This window comes from Chiloscyllium plagiosum, chromosome 1, assembly GCF_004010195.1.
Source record: "Chiloscyllium plagiosum isolate BGI_BamShark_2017 chromosome 1, ASM401019v2, whole genome shotgun sequence".
NCBI classification, from domain to species: Eukaryota; Metazoa; Chordata; class Chondrichthyes; order Orectolobiformes; family Hemiscylliidae; genus Chiloscyllium; species Chiloscyllium plagiosum.
In genome coordinates, this window is record NC_057710.1 from 44,691,048 (window position 1) to 44,703,839 (window position 12,792).

General features: G+C 41.3%; 1 protein-coding gene across 5 annotated transcripts in view; it reads right to left on the reverse strand.

Moving 5' to 3' along the window:
• The window catches only part of LOC122543507 (ciliary neurotrophic factor receptor subunit alpha-like), a 381,254-nt gene that overhangs the window by 77,553 nt on the left and 290,909 nt on the right, over positions 1-12,792 (reverse strand). For all 5 annotated transcript variants that reach the window (XM_043682503.1, XM_043682295.1, XM_043682483.1 and 2 more), the window contains one exon: positions 8,660-8,826. In XM_043682503.1, the coding sequence (XP_043538438.1) occupies positions 8,660-8,826 (167 nt within the window). The remainder of the gene's footprint in view (positions 1-8,659; positions 8,827-12,792) is intronic.

Consider the following 12,792-nt stretch of genomic DNA (forward strand, 5'->3'; position numbering starts at 1 on the left):
GAAAGTATAGAGGGGATGTCAGAGGCGGGTTCTTTACACAGAGAGTTGTGAGAACATGGAATGCGTTGCCAGCAGCAATTGTGGAAGCAAGGTCATTGGGGACATTTAAAGAGACTGCTGGACATGCATATGGTCACAGAAATTTGAGGGTGCATACATGAGGATCAATGGTTGGCACAACATCGTGGGCTGAAGGGCCTGTTCTGTGCTGTACTGTTCTATGTTCTATTTCTCATGATCTTAGCAGACAAAGATACTTTGTGCCCCCTATTTGCTCTCTTAATTTCATTTTTAAGTAACCTCCTACACTCCCAATGTTTTTGAAGGGCTTTCCTGTTTTTAATGCCCTATATCTGACATATGCTTCCCTTGTTCTCTTTATCAAACTCTCAGTATCTCTTGACATATAAGATTCTCTGGATTTGTTGGACTTGTTCTTCACTTTTCGAAGAACAAATTGGTTCTGGATTCTCACATTATTACTTTTTAAAAGACTCCATTTTCCAAATGTAGTCTTATCTGCAAGTAGCTGTTCTCAGTTTATGTTTGCCAGATACTGTCTAATGACACTAAAAATCAGCCTTCCTCCAGTTTAGAAACTTAACTTCCACACTACCCTCATCCATTTCTGAAATGACTTTGAAACTTACAGCTATGGTCACTATCCACAAAATGTTTGCCCTCTGAAACTTCAACAGCTTCATTCCCTAGGATTAGGTCTAGTATTGCCCCATCTCTATAAGACGATCAATGCATTGGCTCAAACAGCTTGACTAAATACACTTTAGAATCATGGAGTCATAGAGTTGTACAGCACAGAAACAACCTCTTCGACAAAAAAATAGAAATTGCTGGAAAAGCTCAGCAAGTCTGCCAGCACCTGTGGAGAGAAATCAGAGTTAATGTTTCAGGTTGAGTGGCATTTCCTCAGAACAGACCCTTTGTCCAACTTGTCCATGCCAACCAGTATCCTAAATTAATCTATTCCCATTTAGCATTTGGCCTATTTCCCTCCAAACTCTTCCTATTCATGTACCCATCCAGATGCCTTTTAAATGTTGTAATGGTACCAGCCTCCACCGCATCTTCTGGCAGCTCATTTCATACACACACCACCCTCTGTGTGAAAAGCTGCCCTTAGGTTCCTTTTAAATCTTTCCCCTCTCACCTTAAACTTATACCCTCTAGTTCTGGACTCTCCTATCCTGGAAAAAGACCTTGGCTATTCACCCTATCCATGCCCCTCATGATTTTATAAACCTCGATAAGGTCACCCCTCACCTCCCGATGTTCCAGCCAATTCAGCCTCTCTCTAAGGCTCAAGCCTTCCAACCCCAGCAACATGCTTGTAAATCTTTTCTGATCCCTTTCAAGTTTAACAACATCTTTCCTATAGCAGGGAGACCAGAAGTGAATGCAGTATTCCAGAAGTGGCCTAACCAATGCCCTGTACAGCCATAACATGACATCCCATAACATAACGTACTTAATGCACTGACCAATAAAGGCAAGCTTACCAAATTCCTTCTTCGCTAACCTGTCTACCTGCGATTCTAAATTCAGAGAACTATGAACCTGCACTTCAAGGTCTCTTTGTCCAGCATCACTCCCCAGGACCTTAAAGTCCTACCCTGATTTACCTTACCAAAATGCAACATCTCACATTTATCTAAATTAAACTCCATCTGCCACTCCTAAACATTTCACCCCATCTAATCCTTTCACATGAAGGTGATCCTAGTTAATATTAGCGAAGTTGAAGTCCCCAACAACTATAACCCTGTTTCTCTCACAGCTTTCTGTGATTTGCCTACATAGTTAATCCTTTCTCTCCCTCACAAACTTGAGAGGCATGTAGTATAATCCCAGCAGTATAATCACCCTTTATTTCTAAGCTCTGCATCTAGGTCAGAAGGTACACGGCACCAGGTTACAGTCCCCAAGTTTATTTGAAATCACAAGCTTTTGGAGCACTGCTCCTTTGTCAGGTGAAGTGACCTGATGAAGGAGCAGCACCCGAAAGCTTGTAATTTCAAATAAACCGTTAGACTATAAGCTGGTGTTGTGTGACTTCTGACCTTGTCAACCCTAGAACTTTATTCAAATTTGATTGAAGTTCAAGATGTTAAGGCAAGCAGTTAAGGTACAGAGAAAGAGAGAGACAGAGAGAACTATTTCTGCTTGTTTGGGAGTCTAGGACAAGCTAGTGAGCATAGACCAAAAATTAAGAGTCAAATTTTTTAGAAGTAAAATTAGAAAGTAGTATTATACACAGAGGATGGTAGCAAGTCTTCCACAAGTGGTGATTGATGTTCATTAGGTTTGAATTTCAAATCTGAGATTGATATTCCTTTTAATTCAAATATGAGGCAATGATAGTTAGGTCCAAGACCAGCTTTGTTGGATTACTCAGACATTATAGGAAGGCTTACAAAGAAGGATAGAGTGAAGTTAGAGCTAAGATATATTATTGGAAGAAAGGAATAGTTAGTGTCAGCTAAGTTTATGATTGGGGGCCATGCAACGTCACTGCAATATTACACTATGTTCCTTCCCTTGCCTTAGTTTGTCTAAGTTCCATTCAGGTCTGCCCTTCATACTGGGGAGAGTGAAGACACTATTACTTCAACAGTCTAACTTGGATTTGAGTCAGATCTCATTGAATAAAGGATATTATATTCGTTCATGTATCTAAGCCTATCAATTGAGCTGACTTCTAGGTGAGGATCTTATCAATGACAGAAGTTTCAACTCAAAGTTGGGGGTTTCTCTGAAATTCTTCTCTACCCACTTACATAACCCTAATTAATATACAAGTACATCTGACTGAACGATGCCATGCATTAATTATGGAGAAGACTACCAATTATTGGGATGCCTATATCCGGTACTGGTAAGATGCCAGTGATATTCAGCTAATACTACTTTAACTTTGAGTGGAGTATAAATATGGTCATGAGACTGATTAGGTTGAATGTACAGATAACATGCCATATATTCTAACTATTTCCATGTGATACAAAATCTTCATATTTGTCTAGTACTCTTTTTGAATTAACAGCAGACTTTAAATGTTTCTTCAATCCGTTAGTCTATTGCTGAAATATTGTTCAAAGTTTAAGAAATATTCTGAGGATGTCATATTTCATTATATTATTTTTATTAAATGTATGTACAGGACCCTTGTGCCAAGTGATGTTTGGAAGTGCATGATGTCAAAAATTGAAGTTAAGACAAGGGTTATGGATGAGATATAGTACGCGGTGTGTAGGATCGTCCATTAGGATCCACAGCGGTAACATGAAACATTGTCAGTATTGTATTTAGAATTTCAATATCTTGAATGCTGTAGACTTGTAAAAGCACCATGAACTTTGCTAATGCTGTTGAGCTCTTGGGGCTATTAATGCCTTCTTTCAAAAGTAGACACAGTCAGATCATGATCTCTTTCAAGTAATTGACAGCGCATCTTTAAAGATTTTGAGACTTAATTTATTGGATTAAAAAAGGTTTGTGAAAATCTAAGGGAATGGTAGCACAGTGGTTACGTTATAAGATTAGTAATTCAGACCACAGCAAATGTGGTTGACTCTTTACTGCCCTCTGAAATGGCCAAATAATCCACTTAATTGAATCTAGCCACTAAAAAAAATCTGATAAAAGAATGAAACTGGACAGACCATGTGCTATTGACAAAGACAATAAAAATGACAACAGCACTCACAGCTCTTTGCCCATTAGAAGTCCTCTTTGCTAAATTCTGGGGTTCATGCCACAAATGAGACATATTCAAGAAACAGGAGAAAGTGAGGACTGCAGATGCTGGAGATCAGAGCTGAAAGTGTGTTGCTGGAAAAGCGCAGCAGGTCAGGCAGCATCCAAGGAGCAGGAGAATCGATGCTTTGGGCATGAGTCCTTCTTCAGGAATTCCTGAAGATGCTGCCTGACCTGCTGCGCTTTTCCAGCAACACATCATCAGCCATATTCAAGAAACAGCCTGATATTGTCGTTAACATACATATTCTATGGGAATGACTATATCCTCAACATGACCATCATCATCCCACCATCAATAGGATACGCCACCAGAGATGGCAACACAGAAGTCTACAGTTAGGAGGGAGTTGCTTGGGGAGTCTTCAGCATTAATCTTGGACTCTACAAAATCTCATGACATCAAGTCAAACATAATGTCCACAATGAGTAAAACCTGGACAATATTCACAGACACTGCAGTAAATGCCAAAATCCAAGTAAAATTTGTTGGGATATGGTTGTCATTCGATGTTCTTGAAGTCTGATCAATAATGGGAAAAATGAGGTGGATAGGTGAGCATGGGTTACAATCAGAAAGCAAAACAAAGATATGAATGTATTGACACTTACTACAAGAACTTAATCGGAAATAAAGTATTTTGCCAGCTGAATACAAATCACTCAGATAACAAGGTTTAGACCTTCTAAATTGAATTGCTGGATGAAATCCATAAGAAATATAATCTGTTAAATGCCTATGAAGTCTGGTCAGACAAATTTAAAACAAAGTGGTCCTTCCTGGGATGAGCATAGCATGGATTCCAACAGATGGAAAAGCAGCTTGAATTGCTTTTTTGAAGTATTTTTTGCTACATATTCATGAGGGTGTAGATCAAACAACATAAAATTGCAAGATGATACTTTTCATAGAGAAATGTTTCTGAACCATCCAAAAAGGCAGTGGAATTGGACGAATTATGGTAACTAACAAAGGCCTCATGGCCTGATTGATATTTCCAATGTAGTTTACTTTGGTGAGATCTCTTATTGAAAACATACTGCAATATTCTAATCCCACAATGTCTCACTGGGAAAATAAAGTCAACTTTTGCAGCATCTTCATGAATGAGTGGCGATGTTTTCTTATGGGATGGAAGTATGGAATTTTTGTCATTTAAAATGTGTTATTAATAAGAGTACAGCAGATTTTTTAATTGGGAGTCAGGCTTGTGGGAATTATAAATTAAGTGTTCTTGATATGTTAGAGACACTTTTTGCTCCAACTGCCAGACAAAAAAGTACATTTCTAATAGCATGGCAAGGGAACAAGTGAAAACATGACCTTCGAGGGAAAAGATTACACAATAAACTGGATAGAAATTATTGGTTCATAATATTCCTACTGAGTTTAAAAGATCAACAGAGGAAAATCTATGGGCTGGATTGTCCCTCAATAGACACGGAGCTCTGGAATATTTCAGTGTCCATACGAAGTAAAGAGTCACTTTCTGACCTCCACCCCAACCACTCTTCCCCACACCCACACACAAACACCTTAATTGGCCCAGAGTCAAGTTTGTCATTTTGAGTTCTTGAAAATCGAGGCCCAATCTGAAGGTTTCCAACTTTTAGCAGGTAGCAGATTGTAATGAGATGCAAGTAAGAGACAGGATGCTTCAGGATGGAGGTGCACTCTCTTCAATGAGTTCAGGTTGTAGAGTGAAGGAACCTTTCTGCAGGGTGACGGAGACTGCTCCTGTACTCAGGCAGACAGGGGTAACATTGAGTGATTGCCGGGAGGCCTACCCCAAACTCTTAAACTGACGCCCCTCACCAGGTCAATTTCTCAGTTCAAATTCACATAGATCAATGCATCTGAACAAATAATTCCACCTCGTTAGTCCAAATATTCAGTCAATCTGTAAGGAACCTGGCATACTAAACATGAAGTGTGAATGCTCAAAGACAGATGCCCAATTAGCATTCAATTATGTTGATCAACATGTTGCTGTAATATGATATTGACAGCAAAGATGTGAGATTTATCTAAAGTTTATTTTTGGGGAAAAGAAAAAAACATTAAGTTAAAAGAGGGACAAACTGACATAAAGCTGGGGCGGCACAATAACTCACGGCACCAGGGACCTCGGTTCGAGTCCAGCCTTGGACAATATATTTCCAAGTCTAGATTAGAGTGGTGCTGGAAAAGCATAGCAGGTCAGGCAGCTCCTTGGATGCTGCCTGACCTGCTGTGCTTTTCCAGCACCACTCCAATCTAGACTCTGATTTCCACCATCTGCAATCCTCACTTTTGCCCAATATATTTCCAAGTCATGATGAATGTTTTGGAGGGGAACCTGAAGCTGGTGGTATCTCCATATATCTGTTGCCCTTGTCCTCCGAGACAGAAGTGGTCATGGGTTAGGAAGGTGCTGTCTAAGGATCTTTGGTAAATTTCTGCAATGCAACTTTGATTTGATTTGATTTATTGTCACGTGTATCTAAGTATAGTGAAACGTTTTGTTTGTGAGCAGTACAGGCAGATCACAGTAAGCAGGGACATACAGATCATAGGGTGAAAAAAAAAACTTGGACAGAATAATGCGTACAGGTTACACCGCACAGGACATTTGCCCCCGATACCCATTGATTCCAGTTTTGCCAGGGCTCCTAATGCCACACTTGGTCAAATGTGGCCTCAATGTCAAGGGCTGTCACTCTTTCCTCATCTTTGGAATTTATTTCTTTTGTCCATGCTTGGACCAAGACTGGAATGAGGTCAGGAGCTGAGTGGCTTTGGTGGAACCCAGACTGGGCACCAGTGAGTAGGTTATTGCTGAGCAGGCTCTGCTTGATAGTACTTGATGACACCTTCCATCACTTTACTGATGATTGAGAGTAGACTGATGGAATGGTAATTGGCCGGGTGGGATTTGGTCTGCTTTTGTGTTCAGGACATACCTGGACAATTTTCCACATTGTCGGTTAGATGTCAGTGTTGTACTTGTAATGGAACAGCTTGGCTAGAGGAGCGGTATGTTCAGCAGCACAAGTCTTCAGCACTGTTTATGGAATGTTTGACCAAGACTGCTGTATCTCCTCCCTTTTTACTCACCTGATTTCGACTAAAAGCTTTATAACCTGGCATGTTAAGTATCCAGTCTTCTTCTGGCTTTAGCCACATTTCTGTCCAGTTCTCCAGTTTTGTTTTTGATATACTGTAATTTACATACATACATACAATTCAACCCTGCATTTATCTCTTTCTTGCCTATTGGAGAGGTACTTGAAATTTAATATAAAAATGAAATCTTAAAAAAAACAACGTCCAGGACAAAAAAAGTCAACATTTTAATTATTGATCAAAGCTGAAAAGCTGCAGAAATTTTGTCCAGAGGCAATGTTTAACTTTTAAATATGTTCTTTCTATCTGCCTTGTTCTTAAGATTCTATACCTAGGTACTTGTACCTAAGATGGTGCCTTATTTGATGACATTATACACTTTTCACTGTACTCCTGTAGTTTTGTACTTGATTATGTGTGACAATAAAATCAAAATGCGTGTCACAGAGAAGCTGCAAACAAGCTTCAGTGGATATGTGAAGATAATGCACAATGTTGACAGTGTGGCATACAAATCCAGCAGACCTCCCAGTAGGAGTAGCTGCAAAAGACAGCAGCAATGTCTTTAATTCATCAAGGATTGACTAAGGTCAATCTTAATCAATGAACATCTCTTAATTCTGCTTATGCACAATGTACCAATTAAACATACAGTCTGCTTAACTGAGTGAAATACAGAGATCTACAAAGTTAAAAACCATTCTAAGAGGCCAAGTCACCAAATTCTAATAGAAATGTGCCACTAATATTGCACCTTTTCAGATACTCTCTTAAATTTTCCCATATGCTTATGCTTTTCTAGGTACAGCAACATAAGCGCATTCATATCCTTTCAGATATAGGGGGTAGGGATTACGAAATAATGCACAGAAGCCAAAGAGTGGAGGGAGTGTCCTCTCTCGCACTGAGTTATGGACAGTGGGGTGCAAGCGCCAGCATTTGCAGTAAGTGCTCTCTTAAGTCTTTTAATTCACATTTACTTACCTGTTTCTTGGCGTATCGAGGTTAAATTAAGAACTCACAACAATATAAAGAGCTATGTGATCCGCCTGTATTGCTCACAAGACAAAGCTTTTCACTATGCCTGGGTACACGTGGCAATAAATTCAATTCATTCATTCATCAGCTCCTATAATAGCAGCATTCCTCCCTAATGGTACTCTTGTGCTGTTTTTTTAAACTCATTTATGGGATGAGGGCATGGCTTCTAGGCCAGCATTTGTTGCCCTTCCCTAACCGCCCCTAAGAGTCAACCACATTGCTGTAGGTCTGGAGTCACAAATAGGCCAAACCAAGTAAGCACAGGAGTTTCCTCCCCTAAAGGACATTAGTGAACCAGATGGGCTTTTCTGACAATTGGCAATGGATTCACAGTCATCCTTAGATGATTAATTCTAGACTTTTTTTTCCCAATTAAATTCAAACTCAACCATCTGCCGTGGCGAGATTCATGCCCAGCTCCCCCAAACATTACCTGGGTCTCTGGATTAATTACTAATCAGCCATTGCCTCCCCTTTTGTTTAGTTTAAATTGTGAAGAACAGCTGATGTGTGTCAGCTCCTCTTCTTTACATGGTATCATGATCCTGATGACAGATTCAAACTACATTTTCATGGGTGGTTGATACTACAATCAGAAATGAGTCAGTTTTATTGTTATAAACACAGCTCGCACATGGATGTTATTTCATGTGATCCGTAACAAACTAGCACCATTGTAAAATTGCCTTAACATTCACATTAAAGCCTCACTTAGCATTTTCAGTTGTCAAAAATCACCTATAGTATTTTCATTGAATGAGATGGATGAAGAGTTGGATCCCAGTGCATTCTTTGCAGTCACGGTCACAGTGTATTTGCTTGTAGAAAACATTTCCAGAAATCTGATGTTGCACCTATTTTTATGGTTGGGATCCATAGTCGTCTCAATTTCCTTCTCCCCATGTCTGCAAAAGAAATTATCATGCTGTCAGAAAATAAACATACTATGTAAGCCATTATCATTTTCCTACGGAAGAAATTTCAAATAATTTCTCTTTATTGGGGGCTGAAATCTAGCTGTGCAGTTGTCATGATGCATTATAACATGCTTGTTAACACAGTACAGCTTACGCATCACAAACAAAATCTATTCTACAAATATTTGAAGAGGTATGGGCGGCACGGTGGTACAGTGATTAGCACTGCTGCCTCACAGCGCCTGAGACCCGGGTTCAATTCCCACCTCAGGCAACTGACTGTGTGGAGTTTGCACGTTCTCCCCGTGTCTGCGTGGGTTTCCTCCGGGTGCTCCGGTTTTCTCCCACAGTCCAAAGATGTGCAGGTCAGGTGAATTGGCTATGCTAAATTGCCCGTAGTGTTAGGTAAGGGGTAAATGTAGGGGGGGGGGGGTTGCGCTTCGGCGGGTCGGTGTGGACTTGTTAGGCCGAAGGGCCTGTTTCCACGCTGTAATGTAATGTAATCTAATCTGTAATCTAATCTAATCTAGGTAATGGAAATGCAAACCTTTGTAAGTACACTACTGAGTGTTGTACTAAAGCTAATGGTTTAATAATGTCCTAGATCCAAGCAGAGAAAACTGGAACAGTTGAAGTGGTATATCGGACAAACTAACATAGATTATGCACTCAAATCCAGGCGGTGCATCTTTCGACCAATTAGCAGTGCTGCCTCTGGAATTGGTGATTCACCCTGAACAAACTGATGCCCTCTAGTCCTTGATTCCCCAGCCTTGGGAAAAAGACTGAGTGCATTCACCCTATCCATGCCTCTCATGATCTTATACATTTCCATAATATCCCCCTTCAGTCTCCCATGCTCTAAAGAAATAGGTCCTAGCTTATCCGAACTCACCCTATACCTCAGACTGTTGAATCCTGGTTACATCCTTGTAAATTTCTTCTGCATTCTTTCCAGTTTAATAACGTCCTTCTTATAACAACGTGACCAAAACTAAACACATTACTCCAAGTGCAGCCTCACCAACGTCCTGTATAACTGCAACATAACTTCCCAACTTCTATACTGCATGCCCTGAATGATGAAGGTCAGTGTGCCAAAAGCTTGATTCACAGCTCTGTCTACCTGTGACTCCACCTGTGAGCCTGAACTCCAAGGTCCCTCTGTTCCACTCCACTCCTTAAGGCTCGACCATTCACCACGAAACTCCTACCTTGATTTGACTTTCCAAACTACAAGACCTCACACTTATCTATATTAAACTCCATTTGCCATTTCTTGGTCCACCTCCTCTGACCAAGGTCCTGCTGCAATTTCTGAGAACCTTCCTGACTGTCCACGATACCTCCTATTTTAGTGTCATCTGCAAACTTACTAATCATGTCTTGGACATGCTCATTCAAATCATTGATATAGATACCAAACAGCAATGGGACCAGCACTGACCCCTGAGGCACTCCACTAGTCACAGGCCTCCAGTACAACAAGTATTCTTCCACTATTACCCTCTGTTTCCTACCATCAAGCCAATTGTGCATCCAATTTGCCAACTCCCCCTGGAATCCATGCAATGTAACTTTCCAGAGCAGCCTTCCATGTGGAACCTTATCAAAGGCCTTACTGAAATCCATATGGACGATGTCTACCAGATTGCCCTCGTCAACATTCCTGGTCACTTCCTCAAAGAACTGTAACAAATTTGATAGGCATGATCTCCCACGCACAAAGCTATGCTGACTATGCCTAATCAAACCCTGTCTTTCTAAATGCATATATACCTTATCTCTCAGAATCTTCTCAAGTAACTTACCTACCACAGATGTTAGGCTTACTGGCCCATAGGTCCAAAGGTTTTTTTTGCAGCCCTTCTTGAATAAGGGCACAACATTCGCTACCCTCCAGTCCTCCAGGATTTCACCCGTAGCTAACAATGATGCAAAGGTTTCAGCCAGGGCCCCTGTAATTTCTTCTCTAGCCTCTAGCGGTGTTCTTGGATATATCTGGTCAGTGCCAGGAGATCTATCCACCTTCATACATTCTAATACATCCAACACCTCCTCTACTGTGATATGGATGGTCCCCAAGATATCACTACCAACTTCTCCAAGTCTTCATATCTTCACAATAAACACAGAGGAGAAATATTCATTGAGCACCTCACCCATCTCCTGCAGTTCTACACATACATGTCCACTTTGGTCCTTGAGGAATCCTATTTTCTCTCTAGTTATTCGTTTTCCTTTAATATACTGAAAGAACCTCTTTGGATTCATCCTCATCTTCTCAGCCAAGGCTATCTCATGCACCCTTTTCGCCCTCCTGATTTCCTTCTTCAGTGAACTCCTGTAATCCCTATATAGCTCCAGGGATTCCTTTGATCCCAGCTGCCTATACCTGAGCCATGTCACCTTTTTTCTGGTCAAAGCCTCAATATCTCTTGTCATCCAGGGTTCTCTATTCCTGCCAACCTTGCCGTTCACCCTCACAGGAACAAACAGACCTTGAACTCTAGCTATCTTAAAGGTCCCTTTGCCTGCAAACAAACTTCTCCGATCAACCCCTGCAAGCTCCTGTCTAATTCCATCAAAATTTGCAATGACCCATTCCCAGAACCTGCACCATTGCCAGCTGAGCCATCTTCCATTTCATTGGGAGATCTAAGATGGACCGTGTCCACAAGATACCATGCATAAAACTCTCGATAAGAGGAGGAAGAATATACCCAATGCCGCCCTCATCCTGATGTTCATCTTTGTCTGTATGTGCATAGCCTCTCGGTACACAAACACCAAGTGTCACTATGCTTTGAGGTTCTACCTATCCCTGCTGTTGCAAAGGATGTGTCTGACCGCGCTCCAAGTATCTGGATCAATCCATCACCTGTCTTTTGTGGAGAAATTTGCTAAGAAATACATCTTTGACCACCAGTCCATCAGGGAGTAGTTAAAATATAGTGCCCTTGAGACCCGATAGGGAAAGGAGAGGGTGGATCCTGTCAGATTGTTCCTCGAGTAGACTGTCAAAGTCAGTTGGCAGAATTTTCCAACAAGCACCAAGACAACGCTTGGCTGGTCATGAGAAAGGTACTGCCTGTGAGATCTTTCACGTACACCCCATCCGTCTCTGCCACTGCATGCTGCCCTCAAAGTGGCTGTGGAGAGGGTAGTGACTGGAATGCGTCTTTACAAAAAGGAAATCTGGGAGAAATGCAATAGTTTTTATCGAGGTTCATTCTGAGCAACACTGTGATGCAGGATTCTGTCCCTACTGTCTGTTCAATAGGACACACACCGAGACAAATATCGACTGTGCCTGAGAACCATTAACTTGGTGAAATTTGCTGTTTGGTCTTCCTGAAACTTGTTGGTCTTCCATAGCAACGAAAGAAGGGCTTATGCCCGAAACGTTGATTCTCCTGTTCCTTGGATGCTACCTGACCTGCTGCACTTTTCCAGCAGCACATTTTCAGCTCTGATCTCCAGCGTCTGCAGTCCTCACTTTCTCCTTCCATAGCAACGAGTTTACCTCGAATGAGTATTGCAGACTGGCATATTTCAAGGTCAAGCGCAGCAGGTCAGGCAGCATCTAGGGAACAGGAGAATCGACGTTTCGGGCATTAGCCCTTCTTCAGGAATGAGGAAAGTTTGTCCAGCAGGCTAAGATAAAAGATAGGGAGGAGGGACTTGGGGGAGGGGCGTCGGAAAAGTGATAGGTGGAAAAAGGTCAAGGTGAGGGTGATAGGACAGACCTGGAGTACTGTGTGCAGATTTAGTTTCCTTAATTAAGAAAGGATGTACTGGCACTGGAGGGGGTGCAGAGGAGGTTCACTAGGTTGATTCCGGAGTTGAGGGGATTGGCTTATGAGGAGAGGCTGAGTAGACTGGGATTATAGTCATTGGAATTCAGAAGAATGAGGGGGGCGGATCTTGTATAAACATATAAAATTATGAAGG